Consider the following 23,418-nt stretch of genomic DNA (forward strand, 5'->3'; position numbering starts at 1 on the left):
TGGGGTTACTGGAGTGTTTATTTGGGGGGGAGGGTAGTGGCAGTGACTGCCCACTGGCAGAAACAAACTGTTGTGAACCAAGGTCAGTACAAGGAAGCAAGAGAAGCTCAGCTGACTCAGTGGTCCCATCTACACCATGTTCAGTCTTGAGACCAGGAAGCCACAAGAGTTATAGAAGACTGAAGCATGTCTGGATCTAAGGATCCATAGGGTAAGGCGCAATGTCTCCCTGTTGTAGCTGCTGTATATCAACGGGCCAGACTCATCTGTGTCCCACAGAAACCGACACTGCCATCTAGCAACAGCTTGAGCAGAGAAGTGAGCACATGGAGCCACACACTTTCCTCCACGGTGCTTTGTTTACCTGTTCAGGTACACAAGGGTAGGGTGAGATTGACCACTAAAATCCAGGACAGTGTCTGCTGCAGCCCAGGGGTCAGGAAAAGTAAAAAAGCATCCAACCTGGTCCTGAGGCTTCAGTGGGTTTGGGTGCATGGGGTCCTGAGGGAGAACCAATACAGGAGGGCTGGGGAGTCCTAAAGCCAGCCCACCTTTTAGGAAGTAGACAGGAGTGCTCACTTTTGGAGAGCCTGCAGTTCTGGAGGTAGATCACAGCCTGTGTAGACACCATTGCTAACACTGTATTCTAGCAGCGCTCCAAAACAGGGATCCTGATGAAAACAGGAGAGCCAAATGAGTGAAGGCCCAGAGTTTCCTGGTGCCGGGGCATGTCTGACCTCAGAAGTCATTTCCTGCAACCTGCATCCTTCCCTTCCTCCATCAAGACCATGGCAGCCCAGGGTTCTGGCAAACTCACTCTGACAAGCACATGAGGGTTTCCCAGGACGATCAGCAATGCTTTGGGTCTTGTGATTGCAACATTAAATCTTTTTGAATTGGACAAGAAACCCAAAAAATAACGGTCATCTTCAAATCTATCTTCATTTGACCGTACCTAAAAGACACAAAAGATGAATAAGAATAGTATTTTAAGGTTTTTTTCTTGGTACACAAAAACAGAAAGGTCAATAAGCAACATGACCTTATTTGTGTTTAAAAAAAATGAGACAGGCTGATACCAGCACTATTCTGTCTGCAGACAGGGAGACCCCCAGATGCTAACAGGTTATATCTAGGTAGATGGTCTTAATTTTCTTTTTTGCATCTGAATTTTCTATCAGCAATTAGCATGTATTTGCAATGGCGATACTTTAAAAATTAGAAGACAAAGGTTTGAAAGTTAAGCTGTCCTTGTGTAGTGGTGTAAAAGCCACTGCTGGGGGCTTCTTTTGGAATCTGCTCCACTCTGCTCTCAAGCTGTCTGTCTTTCACTGTCTTTTTTCACTATCTTTTTTTCTTTCTTTTGTTTTTTTTTTTTTGAGGCAGAGTGTCACTATGTAGCCCTGGCTGTCCTGGAACTCACAGGGGGGCTTCAAAGTCAAAGAGATCTGCCTGTCTCTGCTTTCCAAGTGCTGGAATCTAAGGTGTGTGCAACCACAGCTCCTTTTTACTATCTTATTCTTCCTCTATGCACTGGCTATTTCTTCCTAGAGCCTTTTTACTTGGGCTCCTGATCTTTAGGGTTTCCTTAAACATTATACTACAGTCACTTTTGGAAACACATGAGTCTAGTAGGAGAGTCTCTAGACTGTGGTCCAGTCTGTTACACTGTAGATCAGGTCCTTCCATTTCATTTGAATGTATCTATCGCTCATTAAATAACCATCAATTTCAAGCACATGTCAGCTGGCTACAAACAGAGAACTTACAGTGGAAATGACAATGACCAAGTACTCTTGCCCCTGGAACTCCTCGACTGAGCCAACCTTTATGTCAGTCAAGTCCACATTTCGCAGAAGGATTTTTATTTTCTCCACCTTTAAAACAGGTTAGAAGATTAAAAATAACATTGTAAAACTCAAGATATATACCTATTACAGTTAAACCAAATACTATTATGGTTTGGGTCTGAAATGTGCTCCCTCTCCCCACTCATACTTTGAGCACTTGGTCCACAGCTGGCGGCACTATTCTGGGAAACTGTGCAGCTTTTAGAAAGTGGGGCTCAGTTGGCAGAAGTAGGTTTCTGAGGGCTGCTGAAGGGCCTTTCTCGCTCTGCTTCCTAGTTCTGTGATGTGAACAGTCTCTGCCACAGTTCTGCTGCCATGAGTTAGGCTAGTCACCATGTCTTTCCCACTATGATGGACTGAAACCCTCTGAAATCATCAGCCAAAATAAGTCCTCCCCTCCCCTTCGAGCTGTTTTGTCAGAGTCTCTAAGTGACATGGAATAACTAACATAGAAAACTGGAATGAGAGAAGTGTGGCCATTGCTATGACTACACCTGACCGTGTCAATCTCGGGCTTTTGCAGCTGGTTTGCAGGAGGAATTTAGGAACATTTTGGAGCTGTGGGCTACAGGAGCACAGCTTAATGGATGATTCTGTTGGAGTTTAGAAGAACAGAATGTTACAATTATGGACAGTTCCATCAACTAGGGATCAAGCATTCAATAATATGAGCCTATAGGGGCCATTCTCATTCAAACTACCACAGATGCCCTAAAGTACATCTCCTCAATGTCTGCCATCACACTGTGGTCTTGTTACACTGTGGTGATCCATACTGCTTTTGTAGCCTAAAGTTAGTGGGGCTCTGCTGTGGTTTACAAATCTTTGCTCTAGCATGAGAACCTCAGCTCTTAATGATGGCTCAAATTCAATGTTTCAGTCTTTAGCATTTTTGCTGTGATGTATTTGTCCTATTAAATGTATTTTTAATTATTCAAACCCTTCTTCAGACCATGTTGGGACATGCAGGACATTTGAGAAATATGTTCTAAAAAAGTTACAGTTGCTTGATCAGTGACACACACCATTCTCAGATCATACCTCTGTAGCTAGGCACCCTTGATGCAAATGTAAAGGTCCCAATGGGGGGTTGTTGGGTGTTGGAGAATTCAGTCAGTCTTTCTGGCTCCTTCCAGCAGGGCTACACAGGAGCAGTTGCTCCAGTTTTGTGACAAGTGGACATTTGAGTAATGATTTTTCCTTTCTTTTTTTTTTTTTTTTTTTTTTCTTCAAGACAGAGTTTCTCTGGGTAGCCTTTGCTGTTTTGGAACTTGTTCTGTAGATCAGGCTGGCCTGGAACTGGTTCTGTAAAGCAGGCTGGCCTCAAACTCCAGAGATCCACCTGCCTCTGCCTCCTGAGTGCTGGAATTAAAAGCATGTGCCTCCACTCTGACAACCTGGTTTCTTGCTTCAGCAGATATGACCATCAATGCAAAGGTTAATTGCTTTCTCTTGGCAAATGACTGACACTTATGTGAAGAGTTGTATATGCCCATATGTGAGACATTCTGAGCTGAATATGGGAATAAGGTCAGACAGAGTGATGGAAAGATGACTCAGTGGTTAAAAGCACTGGCTACTCTTCCCGATGACCCAGGTTCAAATTTCCAGCACCCAAATGAAGGCTCAGAACCATGTGTAACTCCAGTCCCAAGGAATATGACACCCTATTCTGGCCTCCTGAAACAGCAAGTAATCATGTGGTATACAGACATATATGCAGGCAACATACTTGTACATATTAAAAATCATTAAATAATAAAAAATACTGAGGTTATTTTTAAAAAGGTAGTATAAGAGGATATGGATGTAGTTCAATGGTTCAGCCCTTGACTACCATGCACATACCCTGTTTGATCCCTAGCCCACAAAACAAAACCCTTAGTATTTAAGAAGCATATGTGAGCACTTGGGAGATGGAGGCAGGATGATCATGAGTTTGAGGCTGGCCTGGGCTACAAAATGAGTTCTAGGCCAGTCTGAGGTCCACAAAGAAACTGTATCTTTAAAAACCAGAAGCTATAAAAGAGATACCTTGATAGAGAGAGCCATTATGGGGTTAGGAAGAAACCTGGTGCTAGGGAAATTCCCAGGAACCCACAAGGATGACTCCAGCTAAGACTCTTAGCAATAATGGATAGGAAGCCTGGAGTGGCCTTCTCCTGTAATCAGATTGGTTACTAACCTAACAGTCATCATAGAACCTTCATCCAGTAACTGGTGGAAGCAGATGCAGAGATCCACAGCCAAGCACTGGGCAGAGCTCCTTGATTCCAGATGAAGAGAGGGAGGAGAGATTGTATGAGCAAGGGGGGGTCAAGATCATGATGGGGAAACCACAGAGACAGTGGAAGCTCATGGACTCTGGACTGACAGCTGGGGAGCCTTCATGGAACCGACCTAGGCCCTCTGGATGTGGGTGATAGTTGTGTGGCTTGGTCTGTTTGTGGGGACCTTGGAGTGGGACTAAGATTTATCCGTTGTGTATTAACTGGCTTTTTGGAGCCCATTCCCTATGGTAGGATGCCTTGCTCAGCATTGATACAGCAGGAAGGGCTTGGTCCTGCCTCAACTTGATATGCCAAACTTTGCTGACTCCCAATGGGAAGCCTTACCCTCTCTGAGGAGTGGATGAAGGGTGGGGTAGAGGGCACCAGGAGGAGGAGAGGGAGGGGGAACTGTGGTTTGTATGTAAAATGAAAAATAAAATGGTTTGAAAAACTGTAAACAACAAACAAACACCAGAAGCCAGAGAGAGGACTCAGCAAGTAAGAGAACTGGCTGCTCTTCCACAGGATCCAGAATTGAATCCCAGCACCCACAAAGTGGCTCACAAGCATCTAACTCCTGTTCCAGGGCCTCCACAAGCACTACGTGCATGTGGTGCAGAGACACACATGCAGGTAAAACACCCATACACATAAAATAAAAATCAATCTTTAAAATAAACAAGCAAGCAAACACTAACAGAAGGAGTCTCTCAGACTCCTGGTCAGTCCCCTGAAAATGAGTTGAACACAGAGACCCTGAAGTAATCTACTATGCTGGACAGCTGTGCAGTGATCAAGGTCAGTGTGGAAGACCTGGAAAGCTGTTCAGCCTACATCAGTGCAATCTTGAGGACCAAGCTGAGCCTCAAGGACAGGTTGATGGCATGTGGCACTGGGCCAGCCTGATGTCACATCATCTGTTTCCCCATGGATATCTACTAGTATCCTTGTAGGGCTTTAGGTCCAAACAAGATCTAGGCAAGATGGTGACAACTGAGTAAGGAGACACAAATCTACTCCCACAAAGCAAACACACACTTGCACATTCAGTGTTCTGGAAATAATCACAGTCTAACAAGTGTTAATGCAACTCAACTTTGGGTAAGAACAGTGGGAGTCTGTGCTCTGGTCTGTGGGCTCTTCCATCTGGCTGTAACCTCGGAGGCAAGCAGGCATGGAGAGCCAAGAGCTCCACTCATTGGACTGGAAAGATGGCTCAGCTATTAACAGCTAAGCTCACAACCAAAAACAAAACAAAAACCAACCAAACAAAAACAAAAAAACCTCAACAAACAACAAAAACAAGAAAAAATTAGTTAGGTTCCCAGCACCCACAGCCATCTCTCCTGCTTAAAACAAACAAAGAAAAAAAGACCTCGAGGTGGGGATGAATGTATTACTGGCTGAGGCTGTGTTCATGGCAGAGGAGACACAAAAGAGCCTAGTGGGAAGCAGCAGTTTGGGAAGATTCAAATGGCCTGAGGTCTGCACTGAAAGGCACCTGAGGGTATATATTTAGTGAATGGCAGAGATACCCACTCAAGATGATGAGCACAGCCACTGCTGAGAGCTGGTGACCCACTAAGCTGGGCTTGTAGTCCCCCAGAAGCTATGTTTAAAAACAAAGAAAATAAAACTCAACAGAGACACATACCAGAAAAAATAAGATGCCACAGAGTGGAGGCAGCTATGACCCAAAGAAGCAAGTAAGAATAAAGCACAATCTTCAGAGTGGAGTTCAGAACCCAAAGTTACCGTGTTTACTAAAATTTCAAGTTCTCAACAATAGTTTAAAAACATTCAAGGAAACTGAAAATGTGACCCATACTCAAGAAAAAGGGCATAAGGGAACCAGGAGTGTTTGCAGGTGTTGGATCTAGCAGAGCCTTCAGGGACATTATTACCAATGTGTCTCAATAACTTGAAGATGCCACATTAAAAAACTTTATGTGCAAATGCCACAGCAGAGATTCTAGTAAGAACAGAAATGATAAAGATCCAGCCGAGATTTTACAGTTCAAAGTCTGAGCTGATAAATTACTAAAAGATACCCAACAGTGGTATAAAAAAAGAGTAAAGTTAAGCCAGCTAAGGTGACTCTGGTCTTGTAATCCTAGAATTTGGGAATCTGAGGCAGGAGGACTGCTATGAGTTCAAGGATAGCTTGGGTATAAAGTGAGACTGCTCCAGAAACAAATGACAAGCAAGGATAAAACTTAAAACAGACCCACAGAAACTGTCTAACAACCTGAAGAACAGATCAAGCCCACAGTGTGGAAGAAGGAGCAGAAAAAAGTATTTAGAAATACTGGTCCAAATTTCCAGAATCTGATGAAAAACCATTTATGGATCTATGAAGCTCAACACCCTCCCAATGAGATAAGCACTAAGAGATGCACTACCAGATGCATTACAGAAAATGCATGAAATACATGGGTACTTCCTACTCATGTGCTGAGGACGAAGAGAGGGATGACATGTTCTGTCCCATCCCACTGGAGGATGGTGTCCCAGCCATTAGTGGAGTCCTGAAGCCAGCAGACCATACTTTGAAAAGGAAGGTGAAGACATACAACTTAAATCACTGAGGACCTAAGGTGAGAGGAGAAAAAGGGAAGAGGAAAGGTGGGGTGGGGTGCGGAGAGAGGGAGAGAGAGAGAGAGGGAGAGAGAGAGAGAGGGAGGGAGGGAGGGAGAGAGGGAGAGAGAGAGGGAGGGAGGGAGGGAGGGAGGGAGGGAGGGAGGGAGGGAGAGAGAGAGAGAGAGAGAGAGAGAGAGAGAGAGAGAGAGAGAGAGAGAGAGAGAAAGGAGAGAATGAAGCGAGACAGGGAGGTTATTTAGCTGGAAAAAGTAAAATATTGTGTGCATGGTATGTGTGTGTGTTTTTGTGTGTGTGTCTGTATACATGTGTACAGCGGTCAGATGACAACCTGAGGTGCTGGTCCTTCCTTCCACCTTGAGGTAGGGTCTTTGGTTGTTTGCACTGTTTGCTGGATAGATCAATCTAGCTGGTCCCAAAGTTTCTGGGGATTTTCTTGTCTCTGCCTCCCACCTTACTACAGGAGCACAGGTATTACAGGTTTGTGTTACTGTGCTTGGCTTTATCTAGGTTCTGGGGATTTGAACCCAGGTACTCATGTTTATGCAGCTATGTTTAACACTTTACCCACTGAACCACCTCCCTGGCCCCAAATATTACTTATTTATTTATCCATGGGTGGCATGTCCATGTTATGGCATACACATGGAGGTCAAAGGACAACTTGTGGGGACTGGTTCTCTCCTTCCATCATGTTGTCCTTGGAATTGAACTCAGGTTATTAAGCTTGGCAACAAGTGTTTTAACCTGATGAACCATTTTGTCAAACCCAAAATATTACTATTAGTAATAAATGGTAATTTAAGTAGTGAACAAGAACATAAAAATGTTTATCCTTGAGCTGGAGAGATGGCTCAGTAGTGAAGAACACTTGTTACTTTTGCAGAGGACCTGGGTTCAGTTGCCAGCACCCACTCACAACCACCTGTAACTCCAGTTCTAAGAGCTCTGATGCTCTCTTCTGGATTCCTGTCATACATATGGTACATAGACAATAATACAAACAAACACTCATACATAAAATAAAAATGAATCTTAAAAAAAATATTTAGCCTCAAAAAAAGTCCAGCCAAATACATGGACTTGTTTTTAAATGGAATTGCTTTGAGTTTCTCTCCATTTAATTTGATACTGGCTATAGGCTTGCTGTAAACCGCCTTTATTGTGTTTGGGTATGTCCCTTGTATCCCTGATCTCTCCAAGACTTTTATCATGAAGGGTGTTGGATTCTGTCAAAGACTTTTTCAGCATCTAATGAGATGGATCATTTGGTTTTTTTCTTTTGGTTTGTATATATGGTAGACTATACTGACAGATTCTCATATGTTGAACCATCCCTGCATCTCTGGAGTGAAGCCTAACTTGAACATGGTGGATGATCTTTTTGATGTGTTCTTGCATTTGGTTTGAGAGTTTTTTATTGAGTATTTCTGATTAATGTTCATGAGAGAAATTGGTCTGTAATTCTTTTTCTTTGTTGAATCATTGTGTGGTTTGGGTATCAGGGTGACTGTGGCCTCCTCATAAAATGAATTTGGCAATGTTCTTTGCATTTCTATTTTGTGGAATAATTTGAGGATTATAATATATATATTTGGTAGAATTCTGCACTAAAAACATTTGGCCCTGGCTTTTTTTGGTTGGGAGACATTTTGGGGGGGGGGTGTTTCTAGACAGGGTTTCTCTGTGAAACAGTTCTGGCTGTTCTGAAACTCAACTCTGTAGACCAGGCTGACCTTGAACTCACAAGAGATCTGCCTGCCTCTGCTTCCCGAGTGCTGGGATTAAAGGTGTGTGTCACTACCGCATGGTGGTTGGGAGACTTTTAATGATTGCTTCTATTTCCTTAAGGGTTATAGGTCTATTTAAATTGTTTATCTGATCTTGATTTAACTTTGGTAAGTAGTATCTATCAAGAAAATTGTCCATTTCTTTTAGATTTTCCAATTTTGTGGAGTATAGGTATGACCTAATGATTCTTTGCATTTCCTTGGTGTCTATTGTTCCCCTTCTCCTTTCTGATTTTGTTAATCTGGATATTCTGTTAGTTTGGATAAGGGTTTGTCTATCTTGTTGATTTTCTCAAAGAATCAACTCTTTGTTTCATTATTTGTATTGTTCTCTGTTTTTATTTTGTTGATTTCAGCCCTGAGTTTGATTACTTCCTGTTGTCTACTCCTCTTTGGTGTGTTTGCTTCTTTTTGTTTCTAGAGCTTTCAGGTGTGCTGTTAAATTCCTAGAAAGAGATCTCTCCAATTTCTTTATGAAGGCATTTAGTGCTATGAACTTTCCTGCTGTGGGATGTCTTTCTGTATGCCGTGAATATGTGTTGCTCTGATTGGTTGATAAATAAAGCTACATTGGCTTATGGCAGGGAAAGATGGAGCCAGGCAGGAAAATCCAAGAGAGATAAGATAGGAAAGAAAGGAGAGTGGGGCAGACGCTGCCAGTCACGGCCAGGAGAAGCAAGATGTAAAGTACTGGTAAGCCACAAGACAAGGTATAGATTTATAGAAATGAGTTAAGATGTAAGAGCTGGATAGCAAGAAGCCTGCCATGGCCATAGATTGAAAATAAGCCTGTGTGTGTTTATTTGGGTCTGAGTGGCTGTGGACCAGGCGGGACACAGGAAAATTTTCAACTACACTTTCCTGTTAGTGCCACTTTCATTGTGTCCCATAAGTCTGGGTGTGTTGTGCATTCATTTTCATTGAATTCTACAAAGTCTTTAATGACCCAGTAGTCATTCAGTGGAGAGTTTGTGTTTCCATGAGTTTGTAGGCTTTCTGTTGTTGAAATCCAGCTTTAATCTGTGGTAGTCTGATAGGAGAGAGGGATTTCAATTTCCTTGTGTCTGTTAAGACTTGCTTTGTGGCTGAGTTGGAGAATGTTCTGTGAGGTGCTGAGAAACAGTATATTTATTCTTTTGTGTTTGGGCAAAATGTTCTGTAGATCTTTGTTAGGTCCACTTCATTCATAACTTCTGTTAGCTCCATTATAGTTTTTGTTTCGATTACCTGTCCATTGGTGAAAGTGGGGTACTGAAGTCTCCCACTATTAATATGTGAGTGAGGTTCAATTAAGCTTTAGTAATGTTTCTTTTGCAAATGTGGGTACCCTTGCATTTGGGGCATAGATGTTAAGAATTGAGATGTCATCTTGCTGGGTTTTTCCTTTGATAAATATTTAGTGTCCTCCCCCACCTTTTTTGATTTATTTTGGTTGGAAGGCTATTTTGTTAGATATTAGAATGGCTACATCAGCTTGCTTCTTGCATCCATTTGCTTGGAAAATCTTTTTCCAACCATTTACTCTGAGGTAAGGTCTAGTTTTGATGTTGAGATATGTTTCTTATTTGCAGCAGGATGGATCCTGTTTTCGTATATATTCTGTTAGCGTGTCTTTTGTTGTTGTTGTTCCAGACAGGGTTTCTCTGTGTAGCTTTGGAGCCTGTCCTGGAACTTGCTCTGTAGACCAGTCTAGCATTGATTTAATAGAGATCTGCCTGCCTCTGCCTCCTGAGTGCTGGGATTAAAGGCATGCACCACCACTACCTGGCACCCTGTGTTTTTTTATTGGGGGAATTGGGTTAACTGATATTGAGAAATATTAATGACTAATGATTGTTAATTCCTGTTTTTTTTATTGTTATTGTTGTTGGTAGTGTGTTTCTCTTCTTTTGGTTTTGTTGGTGTGAGATTATTTCCTGTGTTTTCATGGGTGTAGTTAACCTCCTTGGGTTGGAGTTTTCCTGTAGGGGTCTGATATAGGTCCTCTGCATACAGGTTATTGTTGTGTAGTTTGGTGTTCTTGTGGGACTCCTTACAGTGGGAACAGGGGCTGTCTCTGATTCTTTTACATGCTTTTGGGACCTCTTTTCTCCTACTGGGTTGCCTCATTCAGCCTTAATATGACGGAAAATGCCTTGTTTTATTGTAACTTGATATGCCATGTTGGGTTGATATCCCAGGAGGCCTGCCCTTTTCTGAAGGGAAATGTAGAAGTGGATCTGGGGGAGAGGTGAGGTTTGGGAGCTGGGAGGAGAGGAGGGAGGGGATGTAATATATGAGAGAATAAATAAAAATGAAAAAATATATAGACTTGGACTTGTGAGTCAACTGCACTACAGTGTCAAGATGGAGGATGCTCTGTTTCCAGACAGTGGTGTGGCCAATGACCCCAAACTTACCAAGGAGGAAAGATAGGCCAGCATCAAATGGCTGTTTGTTCTTAATCAAGGTACTGCTATCTCTGTGCCACCAGGAGAACTACATACTCACTCTCACCTCTTGCCCCACTTCAGAAAAAAGACTTTCCTAACACAGGTCAGCATGTTCTTAACGAACTGCCTGTGCAGTCAACCTTTTGTTTGCAGCTCTAGGGCCTCACCCCCGAGCTTTGGTGGCCTGTGTATCACAGGGGCAAGAACTCAACTACTGAAACTCGTGTTTGGTATGGAAGGCACCTCTACCCACAGTCCAGCTTCAGAGCAGGTAAATACACATGGACAGTTTCTGGTTGTCACAATCTATAGAGCATTGTATAGGGCCAGCAATGCTGGCTGCCCCACAATCCTTTTTTGTGGAAGGGTCACCCTCACAAATGCCAGCAACATTCATTACCTTTGAGAAATACTGGCTGAGGGCTGGGATGGACAGCTTTCTTTTTCTGTTACTGAGAGAGGGTCTCATTCTGTAGCCCAGATCGGTCTAGAATGTGAATAATCCCGACTAGTCTCTAACTAGTAGCAATCCTCCTGCCTCAGTCTTCCAAGGGCTGTTGCTAAAGATATGAACTGCTACACATACAAGAATGTTTATTATTATTATTATTGTTACTACTACTACTACTACTACTACTACTACTACTACTACTACTACTACTAAGACAGGGTCTCAATATGTAGCCCTAGCGGGCCTTGCTCTCAAAAGATCCTCCTGCCTCTGCCTCACAAGTTCTGAGATTTAAGCTGAAAGCCTTTTGTTTTCTCTTTTCCTTTTAAATGGTTTTTCAAGACAAGGTTTCTCTGTGTAGCCTTGAGCTGTCCTGGAACTCTGTAGACCAGGCTGGCCTCAAACTCAGAGATCTATCTGCCTCTACCTCCAGAGTGCTAGGACTAAAGGCGTGTTCTAATACTGCCCTGCCAAAAGCTTTTTCTATTTTTTTTAAAAACATTTATTAATTTATTTTATATGAGTGCTCTATCCACTTTATGCCAGAAGAAGGCATCATATCCCATTATAGATAGTTGTGAGCCACCATATGGTTGCTGGGAATTGAACTCAGGACCTCTGGAAGAGCAGCCAGTGCTCTTAACTATTGAGCCATCTCTCCAGCCCCTGAAAGCTTTTTCTTTTTTTTTTTTTTTTCATTTTTTTGGTTTTTTGAGACAGGGTTTCTCCGTGTAGCTTTGGTACCTGTCCTGGATCTCGCTCTGTAGACCAGGCTGGCCTCGAACTCACAGAGATCTGCCTGCCTCTGACTCCCCAGTGCTGGGATTAAAGGTGTGCACCACCACCACCACCACCACCACCACCACCACCACCACCACCTGGCCTGAAAGTTTTTTCTTAAAGGAACAAAGTACTAAGATATTCCACAGGTCCTTATGTAAATATTTATGATGCAATTGCCTAGAATGTAAAAATAATACTCAACACTGCCTATAGTAAGACGGGTTGCTGGTTAGTAATGGCCATGAACTGTATGGTTTACCAATTTCTTATCTTCAGCATTACTTGAATATGGTTCTGCTTCTCTGAAAACCTGCTACTGTTCAGAATGAGCTTGTTTCTGCCCTTCAGAAACCAAAGACCAAGGGCCACAGTGGCTATGTATAAGAAGACAGAGTCCTGGTGGGCTCACCTGCTTCCGATAGGGTGTGATGACACCGATATCCTTGGAAGAAACTTGGCTGGAGACACTCCGGGCCAAGAGGCAACAGTAGCGCATGACCTGGACAGCCTCGGCTGGGCTGAACCATGATGGGCTTCTCCCTTCACGAGCCTCATTTCCCTGAGTTAGTGAGAACATAAAATGTCATTTACCCAGTGATGTTTCTCAAGGATCAAATAGAGACTGGAAATACACAGTAAACACAATAGAAAAAAAACTCTACTGTCAGACAGAATTTATAACCTATCAGGACAGTTATCATTAAATAATCTGGAAATTAGAACCAGGTTTTTGTTCTTTGTTTTTCCAGACAGGGTTTATCTGTGTAGTTTTGGTGCCTGTCCTGGATCTGTAGACCAGGCTGGCTTCGAACTCACAGAGATCCACATGGCTCTGCCTCCCGAGTGCTGGGATTAAAGGCATTAGCCAGTTTTTTTAAATGAAGTTTTTGTTTGTTTGTGTTTTTCCTAGACAAGGTGTTGGTGGCTAGGTTGGAACTCACTATGCAGAACAGGATGGCCTTGGCCTAAGTGCTGGAATTAAAGTCATAGCCATCACACCTGGCTAATAGGAAATGCTTTGAGTCAGGGTCTCACTATGTAGCCCAAGCTGGCTTGGAACTTTCTAGGTAGATCAGGTTGCCTCAAACTCACAGAGATTCACATGTCTTTGCCTCCCAAATGCTGGTATTCAAGGCCTATGGCACTATGCCTGGCCTAGAATCTTGTTACATGCTATACAAGTAAAGAAAAGGAGTGGTTGTACAAATTTACCATTTTGGGGCCAGCAATGGTGGCACATCCCTTTAACTTCAGCACTTGGGAGGCAGAAACACACAGATCTCTGTGAGTTCAAGGCCAGCCTGGTATACATAGTGAGACCCTGTGTCAAAAACAAACAAACGGAAATCCTGACATTCTATTACAGGGACAGACCCTAAAGAATGCTGAGTGAGATAGCCAGTCACAGGAATATGGTCCACTTACACTAGGTCTACAGAGCAGTCAAATTCATAGGGGATGCCAGAGGCAGGCCTAGTGGGGAACTAAAAAAAATTTTTTTTAAGGTTTTTCGAGACAAGGTTTCTCTGTGTAGCTTTGGAGCCTTTCCTGGATCTCACTCTGTAGACCAGGCTGGCCTCAAACTCGTGGAGATCCACCTGCCTCTGCCTCCCGAGTCCTGGGATTAAAGGCGTGCGCCACCACCGCCTGGCCAGAACTAAAATTTCGTAGGAACAGAATTTCAGTTTTGCAAGATGAAAAAGTTCTACAGATTGTTAGCTGAAAAATATGAATATACACCAGGCGGTGGTGGCGCATGCCTTTAATTCCAGCACTCGGGAGGCAGAGACAGGTGGATCTCTGTGAGTTCGAGGCCAGCCTGGGCTACCAAGTGAGTCCCAGGAAAGGCGCAAAGCTACACAGAGAAACCCTGTCTCGAAAAACCAAAAAAAAAAAAAAATACTTAACAGTACTGAATTTCACACTTAAAAATGGTTAACAGAGTAAAGTTTGTGATGTGTATTTCACCATAATTTTAAAAGTGAACAAAGCTAGATGTGATGTTGCACACCTCGATCCTATCACTTGATCTGAGTTTGAGGTCAGCCTGAACTACTTACCAAGACCCTGTCTCATAAAACACAACAAAATAAAAAAGTAGACACCAGTTAAAGCTATAATAATTGTAATTATCATTCAGAACCACCTGTTTTGAGATAGATACATAATTTACCTCTTTTTATTGTGTAATGTTACCTAAATATCTTAAAGGTTAATAAGGAAAAAAGCTTATGCCAGAATTTTAAAAATTATTTTAATACCTTATGCATGTGCACCATATATGTGCCTGGTACTCATTAAGGTTAGAAAAGGGTATCAGATCTCTTGAAAGTGGAGATATAGATTATCTTAGGGTTTTTATTGCTATGAAGAGACACCATGGCAACTTTTTTTTTTTTTTTTTTTTTTTTTGAGACAGGGTTTCTCTGTGTAGCTTTGGAGCCTTTCCTGGAACTCACTCTGTAGTCTAGGATGGCCTTGAACTCACAGAGATCCACTTGCCTCTGCCTTCCGAGTGCTGGGATTAAAGGCGTTCACCACCACTGCCCAGCTTATTTTTTCTTTTTCTCTTTCTTTCTTTTCTTTTCTTTTTTTTTGGTTCATGGCAACTCTTACAAGTAAAACATTTAATTGAGGGACTCACAGTTTTAGAGATTCAGTCCATTATCATCATGGTAGAGAGCATGGCTGCATGCAGGCAGACATGGTGCTGGAAGAGCTAAGAGTCCTACATCTTTTTCTGGCAACAGGAAGTTGACTGACTCACTGGGCAGTATCCTGAGCATAGGAAACCTCAAAGCCTGCCCCTACAGTGACATACTTCCTCCAACAAGGTCACAATCACTCCAACAAAGCCACACCTCCCAATAGTGCTGTTCCCTATGAGATTATGGGGGTCAATTACATTCAAACTTCCACATTTCATTCCCTGGCCCCATAAGTTTGTAACAATTATCATAATGCAAAATGCATTTAGTCCAACTTCAAAAGTTCCCATAGTCTATCATAGTTTCAACAATGTTTTAAAGTCCAAAGTCTCTTCTGAGATTCATGCAATCTCTTAACTGTAATCACCTGTAAAAATTCAAAATAATAAGCAGATCACAGCAGATCAGCAGCACATCTACCTTGCTTTGTATTAGTCTGTTTCCCATAAATTGATATATACCTAAAAAAAGAAAAGCAGATCACATACTTCCAACATATAATGGCACAGGATATATATTACTGTTCCAAAATGTAGGGAAAGGAGCATAGTGAGGAAATAGTGGACCAAAACAAGACTGAAAACCAGCTGGGCAAACTCCAAACTGTGCATCTCCATATCTGATGTCAAAAAAAAAAAAAAAAAAAAAAAAAAAAAAAAAGCTCTACACATCTCCAACTCCATTTAGTTTTGTTGACTGCAACACACTTCTTTCTCTTGAGCTGATTCCATTCCCTGATAGCAGCTGTCCTTGGCAAGTATCCCATGACTCTGGCATGTCTAACATCTTGCATTCGCCAAGGCAATCTAGGTTTCAACTTCACAGCTTCACGAAATGGCCTCTCTACTAGGACTCCATTCAGGGACACCCCTGACATATGCTTGGCCACAGTGGTTTTATTCTGTAACTTCTTTCTTCTATCCTTAACTCTAAATCCAGAACTATGTGGCTGAAGCTGCCAAGTTCTTCTGCTTGCTGGGGCTGAAACATGACTCCCTTGTTTAATTACATTTTCATCAGCTTTCTGTTTTCCTTCACTGCCTATGCTTGGCTGTCCTTGAACTCACTCTATAGACTAGGCTGGTCTCAGACTCAGAAATCTGTCAGCTTCTGCCTACCCAGTGCTGAGATTAGAGGTGTGCACTACCATACCCAGCTCTAACCTTTTCTTTAGTTTCTTTCCACAAGTTGCAAACTTAGCTGGGTGGGATCTTGCCCTGAGCTCACTATTCCTTTTATTCTATTTATTAATCCATTTATCTCCTTTTCATTATAAATCTTCTTTAGTTATTACCACACAATATCCACACAAGAGAGGCTACTTGGCTGTTTTGAGCTTTCTTCTGCCAACTGAATTAACCTAAATCTCTTAATTTTAGCCTCAGGCAGGCATTTTCTTTGCCAAAATATCACAAGAGCAATTTCTAGGCAACATACTAAAATTCTTCTCCTCTGAAACCTCTTGAGTGAACCTCTGACAGTTTAAATAACTCTTAGCACCTCTGTCTTCCATGTTCCAACTAGCATGGCCCTTTAAGCAGTGCTTAAAGCATTCCACTACTTTCATAACGCAAACTTCCAAAGTTCAAATTCCTTCAAACAAACACATGGTCAGGCCTATCACAGGAATACCCTAATCCCTGGCACCAACTTCTGTCTTAGGGTTTTTAATTGCTGTGAAGAGACACCATGACCATGGCAACTTTTATAAAGTAAAACATTTAATTGAGGGGGTTGCTTACAGTTTCAGAGGTTCAGTCCATTATTATAGCGGCATGAGGGCAGACATGGTGCTGGAGAAGTTGAGAGTCCTACATCTTTTTAGGCAACAGGAAGTTGATTGACTCACTGGGTGGTATCCTGAGCACAGGAAACCTCAAAGCCCACCTATACTGTTGTAGAATAGAGTATTTGTTTAACTATGTAAAGGTCTGTTGCATTTGTTTATGCTGCATTTGTTTAACTATGTAAAGATATGTTACATTTGTTTTACCTTGCTTGCCTAAGGCACCTGGCTGGTCTAATAAAAAGCTGAATGGTCAACAGCTAGGTAGTAGAGGGATAGACAGGGCTGGTGGGCAGAGAGAATGAGAAGGAGGAATCTAGGTTGAAGAGAGAATGAGGGAGAAAAAGAGGGAGATGCCAGGGGCCAGCCAGAGACAGAGAAAGCAGGAAAGCAGGATATAAAGAATGAAAGAAGTGATATTATAGGGCCCAGTTATATTCAAACTACCACATGGATGATTGTGAACCATCATTCAGGTATGTGGGATTGAAACAAGACCCTCTTGGTTTCAATAAAAGATAAACCAGAGTCAACTTTTTTTAAGATTTAATTCTTTATTATGTATACAATGTTCTGCCTGCCTGTATCCCTGCACACCAGAAGAGGGCACCAGATCTCATTATAGATGGTTGTGAGCCACCATGTGGTTGCTGGGAATTGAACTCAGGAGCTCTGGAAGAGCAGTCAGTGCTCTTAACCTCTGAGCCATCTTGCCAGCCCCAAGTCAACTTTTTAACTCTCTCTCTCTTTTTTTTTTTTTAAAAGACAGGGTCTTATATAGACCAAGCTGGCCTGGAACTCATAGAAATCTGCCTGCCTCTGCCTCCTGAGTGTTGAGATTAAAAGCATGCATCACCATACTGGGTTTCAGAAAAATTCAAACAATAGCAAAGAATCAAGTAGAAAAATAAAGAAAGTGTGGAAACAACAGTAATAAAGGTAAAGAAGAAATAAGACCCACCAAAGAGTGAGCTGATTTGCCAAAATTGGATTAAATATGACACCCAAGCTGCTTCTAAGAAAAAAACTAAAATAAAATACAATGAATAGTCAGGCATGGAGGCACACCACTTTAGTCCCAGCACTATGGAGGCAGGGGAAGGTGGGTCTCTGTGAGTTCGAGGCTGGCCTGGGCTACAGAGTGAGTTAAGCCCAGCCAGAGTTACACGGTGAGACTCTGTCTCACACAAACAAACAAACTACAATGAATGAAAATACCCAAAGCAAGCAAACGAAAAACCTTAACAAAACAGAAGTAAGGGCCAGGCATAGATAGCAGTGTACAACTTTAATCATAGCACTCAGGAGGTGGAGACAGGAGTATCCCTGGGAGACAAAGGCCAGTGCTTTACAGGCCAGCCTGAGCCACAGAATGATAATCTATCCAAGGAGGTACAGAGCAACAACAAAACAAAACACCCAACACTAAGCTATGAGGCATTAAGAAAATTACTTTTGTCAGATATACTTGTATCATTTTATATCAAGTCTATAATCAAAACACTTGGAAAGCAGAGTAGGAAGATCAAAAAATCAAAGTCCATTTTGGCTACAGATCTGTCATGACCCGCCTCCCCCCTCCCCCCACACACACACTCAGTCCAGGGGCAGGGATTGAGGAAAGGGGGATACAAAGAGAGATGAAGGAAAGCTAGTCTGTGATATGGCAGCCTGGGCCTGTCTCCTCATTAAAACAGAAGGCACAAGGATTAAAAAAATGATAGTAGGAGTTTTTAGTCAGAGAACTCTGGACTCCCCAAACAAGGTATCCTATTTCTGTTGCCCATAGTTGACTCCCAGAGGTTGAAGGTAAGTGCCTATTGCTAAAGACACCATGTACTTTTGTCACAAGACTTGGAGGATTCAAGCTGGATCTGACCTCAAAGCCTCCTCAAGGCCTAGCTTTCATAGTAACAGAAGTTGCTATATAAGCTGCCAAAGGAGGGAAGCAGCCAACAGTCCTCCCCAACTGTGACACCTAGGAGCTACAACAATGACCAGCATGGCAAGACATTCTTAAAGGTCTAACAATGGCACTCATACATATCTTGGTAGGAACCAATAGCTGTCTAATTAAATTAAGGATTGCTTAACAGAAGAGAAATCATGCCTGGTACTGGACACCTACCCAAATTCCTGGGGCTAATGAGGTTATGGCTCTTAGAAGAGAACCGACTACCATTACTTCACTAAACTAGCATACTAACGGCATTCTAAGTACTCTTACCGTTCATCAATGAGCTTCCCTTTGCAGCAGAGTCCATTACAGAAAACCACAGCTGTTCAAAATTCAGCGATCAGCTGATCATGGGGTTCCCAGTCCCAATGGACACATCTACAACACAACTCTTGCACCTAAAGCTCTGGGGACATCATGGAAGTGGGGACCTGAGAGATTGCTGGAGCCCGAGGACCAGAAAGTTTGCTGTGAGAGCATGTCTTGTAGAAATGATAGGGAAGCTACAGCCATGGTAACTCAACAATATGGATGACTAAACAAGACCTAAAAAATAACACCAAAAGACATGCTTTTATGGAAGGGGGAAATCTCATTGGCTCCTACACCCAAAGAACTATAGGCAACAAAGGACTGCTAATTGTGGGAGAATTAGAACGAGCACCCCCCCCAAATTGGTTATCTAATACCAAGTGGTCAGCCCTGAAATCATATACATACAAGCAACACTAAACTGACTCAGCAGGTTATAGTTATATATTTGTGTATTTATACATATATGTAACAATAACAGAAAAAGAGGCCATGAATTTGAGAGGGAACAAGGGGGTGCATGGAAGGGGTTGGAGGAAGGAAAGGGAATGGAGGAAATGATGTAATTATATTTTAATTTAAAATATTTACAAACCTAGTAAGAGAAGAGATAAGAACAGTAAGGTAGGAAAGGAGGAGGACTACAGATAAAAGCTGGAGACAATGAAGCAGGAGAGGCAAAGACAGATCAGTTGCACCAGAGGATGACACAGTGCTGCCATGAAGAGGTGATAAAGGCTTTAGGATCTTATGGGCCGTAGTGCCCTGTTCAGTGCTGCTACAGCAGAAAGCAGCACAGCCCAGGTGGCCTGTGCGTAACATATACTGTGGCTTCTCTGTGACAATTCCTGTGGCAAGAGACAACAGCTTCCTTTGGGCCTGTTTTGTGGTATCTAGGGTGTTCAGCCCTACCCTAAGCATGCTGTAAACACGTTATTGAACAATTCTATCTGGAACATCCAAAGCACAGGCGGGCACAAGGACATTCTGTCTGCTGTCACCAGAGGAAGCCAAGCATTCAGGAAAAAAAGGCCAAGCCTGCCAGCAACACTGCAGCCAATTTACACAGGGGTGTGTATGGTCTTTTCTGCTCAAACCGGGTGTGGACCACATGTTCTCAGGACCTAGAACTTAGCAGATAATTTGGCATTTAGAAAATACTGAAATGTGACTAAATCACCCATAGTGATCTCTGATAATTCTCCATCACTTCTGTATCTGTCAAAATACAAAGGGACTTTCTCACAGCAGAAGCAGGGCTTATTCACTCAAGAGCTTCCAGGTCTGAGTCTATTCTCAGTTTTCACATGGTCTATCTGGACCACTGTCTTATTCAGCTTCTTCCCAGTGACCACCTCCCTGTGACATAGCTAGATGCAGTCTGCTTGGTTGTCCCTGCTGACCCTCACAACTGCACTGACTATGCAGACAAGCAAGAGTGCCCCCTCTTGGTGCTACATCATCTCCTGAAACTCTGCCTACCTGATCCAGACCCACAAGTTAAAAGTGTCCATAGAAGTCAGGTGTGAGGGCTTCCACATGTAATTCTAGCACCAAGGATATGGAGGGAAAAGGATTTTGAGTTCAAGGTTGGCCTGGGTTGACAAGACAGGTCATAAACAAACAAACAAACAAACAAACAAACAAGGCGGGGGTGTGATTCAGTAGGTACAACACTAGCCATGCATGGTTTGATCTCCAGTATTGAATAAACCAGGTATGGTGGTGCATGCCTATAAACCTAGCACTTAGAGGTAGACAGAGTGGGGCCACAAGTTGAAGGCCATCCTGAGCTATATGTCAAGTTCAAAGCAAACCTGATATACACGAGATCCTGTCTCAAACAAACAAACAAACAAATAAACAAAACAAGGGGCTGGAGAGATGGCTCAGAGTTTAAGAGCATTGGCTGCTCTTCAAGAGGACCTGCGTTCAATTCCCAGCAACCACATGGTGGCTCACAACCATCTGAAATGAGATGTGGTGACCTCTTCTGGCCTGCAGGGGTACATGCAGAGAGAACACTGCATAATAACTAAATCTTAAAAACAAACAAAACCAAAAAACCAAAAAGAACAACAAAATACCTGCCCATGAGAAACCTGGTGAGATATTACCCTGGACTAAAATAGAGACATTGGTCCACAGGTCCCTCTTCCTCCGTCTCCCAGAGTATGTTCCTTGACCTCCATACATGACCTTTAGGTTGCCAAGTACTCCCAGGGCCTGTTGGTGATCAAATCTATATTTCCATCTTGTTTCCCAGTGACTGATAAGCACTTTTCTCTTAAAATCCTCTTTATTGGGCCAAACATGGTAGTGCATGTCTTTAATCCCAGCACTCAGAAGGTAGAGGCAGGTGGATCTCTGTGAGTTCAGTGCCAGTGTGGTCTACAAAGGGTTCCAGGCAGTCAGAATTACATAGTAAAACCCTGTGTCATAAAGAAAAATCATCTATATCTACTGGTATTTTTGGACTCCATTCCACCAACTTGTACCTTTATTGTCAACTATACATGTGCATATGTATGCATGCACACATATATACCCCACACACTTTGTCTTTGTGGTGGACTGATCCCAGGATCTTACACATGCTAGGCAAGTATTCTACTACTAAGTTGCATATTTAATATATATTTAATACTGGACACTTAGATTTACTCTAACTTTGTAGTATGTTTTGTAACCTATCAAGTCTTAATGATTCATTTATCTGGTTCTTTTTGTCAACATTGAAAACTGAATCTAGGACTGTACTCATTTTCTTTAATAAAACGTTTTGAACTGTCATTAAAATAGTTCTCATAAAGAAGTTTGTGGTAATTTTTTGTTTGTTTTTCAAGACAGGGTTTCTCTGTGTAACAGCCCTGGCCATCCTGGAACTTGCTTTGTAGATCAGGCTGGCCTGCCTCTGTCTCCTGAGTGTTGAGATTATAGGAGTGAACTGTATTAAATATATAGGTTAATTTGGGAAGAAGTGACATCTTTAAGATCTTGAGCTTCTACTTATGAACACATCCTCATTTGCTCAAGTAAAGCTTTGGGCCTTTGTTTCACAGTTAATACTGGTTATGCCTCACAAGGCTCATTTCTTGATACTCTAACAGCCACTTGTCTTTCCTGATGTACTAGAGGCTTCTGAGGATGGGCAGAGCTGCCCAGACCCCAGGGAGGGTGTCCTGGGGTAGGGAGGCACATTAGGGCTTGGTAAGCACTGATAAACAGCCTTACAGGGTGCTCCAGAGCCACGGCACGATTCTGCAGATGTACTTCTAACGGAGTCTGAACACCTTTTCTCCTTAAGGGTTTAGAGAGAAACTGAGGCAGGGACTGCACTTGGGTGCAGCTGTCTGTGGGCTCACATACTGATAAGACCAGGCTATGGGAGAGGAGAGCTATCTGACACCATCTTCCCTTCTGAGTGTGACACTAATTCTGGAAAACTCAAATCCTCTCCTTTTGGGAGGGTGAATGTAAATCTTGATTTCTGGTTCTGACAACCAAATTCCCAATACAAACGACCTGCTTTAATGACTACCTGCAATGCATTTTAACTGATGAGCACCTCAACCCCACTCTGTGAGGTCTTGTAGGAAGGAGACTCTGTCCTTGCCATTCCCCCACCTCTGGAGCTGGGGATGAGTGCTTGGTTGACTGGTTCTTTTTTTTTTTTTTTTTTTTTCTTTAATTTTATTTATTTATTGTCTATACAGTGTTCTGTCTGCACACCAGAAGAGGGCACCAGATCTCATTATGGATGGTTGTGAGCTACCACGTGGTTGCCAGGATTGAACTCAGGACTTCTGGAAGAGTAGCCAATGCTCTTAACCTCTGAGCCATCTCTCCAGCCCCAGTTGACTGGTTCTTCTGGGTTCTCAGCTTGACTGGTCCTGAGGACATGGCAAACCTTGTCAAGATGTCAGTCCTTGATGCTCAGCTTCCATTGGTCCTTCCTGCCTTACTTCTCAGCCTTTGTTTATTCCAAGATTTATTTTAATTTTCATTATGTCTGTCTGTATGTATATGGTAGTGTAGGTGCTCATGGAGACTTAAAGGCATCAAATCTCCTAGAGCTGGAGTTACAAGTGGTTATGTGCCAACCAATCTGAGTGTTGGGAATTGAATAAAGGTCTGCAAAAGTGAGAAGCACTCTTAACTACTGAGCCATCTCTCTAGCCCATCCTCCTGGACTTCTAATCCACACTTTGAGCTCTTGGATACTGGCCTGTGTTTCCTTTTGGGATCTAGTATTTATCTAATGCAAACAGCAAAGGACAGGGCCTGCATTATCTATTCTTAAGCTCTTTCTGTATGGAATCTGACAGGAGAGGTCAGCAGCCTTACACTTAAGACATCAGCACCCATCTTCCCTCAGCTCAGGCCCACAGGGAATGCTTGGCTAATGTAGCATAGGCAGGGGACACACAACACTGGAAATCACACATCATGGTTGTTCTCTGAATGAAGACACCACCTCC

At 42.7% G+C, this 23,418-nt stretch overlaps 1 protein-coding gene across 2 annotated transcripts in view; it reads right to left on the reverse strand.

Moving 5' to 3' along the window:
• Mov10l1 (Mov10 like RISC complex RNA helicase 1) overlaps window positions 1-23,418 on the reverse strand; it is a 73,388-nt gene continuing 49,970 nt past the window's right edge. Inside the window, exons 23-27 of one of the 2 annotated variants that reach the window (XM_037197455.1) lie at window positions 12,584-12,733; window positions 1,770-1,877; window positions 818-955; window positions 580-671; window positions 1-364 (exon numbers count right to left, since the gene is read on the reverse strand). In XM_037197455.1, the coding sequence (XP_037053350.1) occupies window positions 361-364; window positions 580-671; window positions 818-955; window positions 1,770-1,877; window positions 12,584-12,733 (492 nt within the window). In that variant the 3' untranslated portion in view covers window positions 1-360. Of the gene's footprint in view, window positions 365-551; window positions 672-817; window positions 956-1,769; window positions 1,878-12,583; window positions 12,734-23,418 lie in introns of both variants that reach the window. The other variant, XM_037197454.1, reaches the window with a different exon arrangement.

The sequence above is a fragment of the Peromyscus leucopus genome, chromosome 20 (genome assembly GCF_004664715.2).
Source record: "Peromyscus leucopus breed LL Stock chromosome 20, UCI_PerLeu_2.1, whole genome shotgun sequence".
Taxonomy (NCBI): domain Eukaryota; kingdom Metazoa; phylum Chordata; class Mammalia; order Rodentia; family Cricetidae; genus Peromyscus; species Peromyscus leucopus.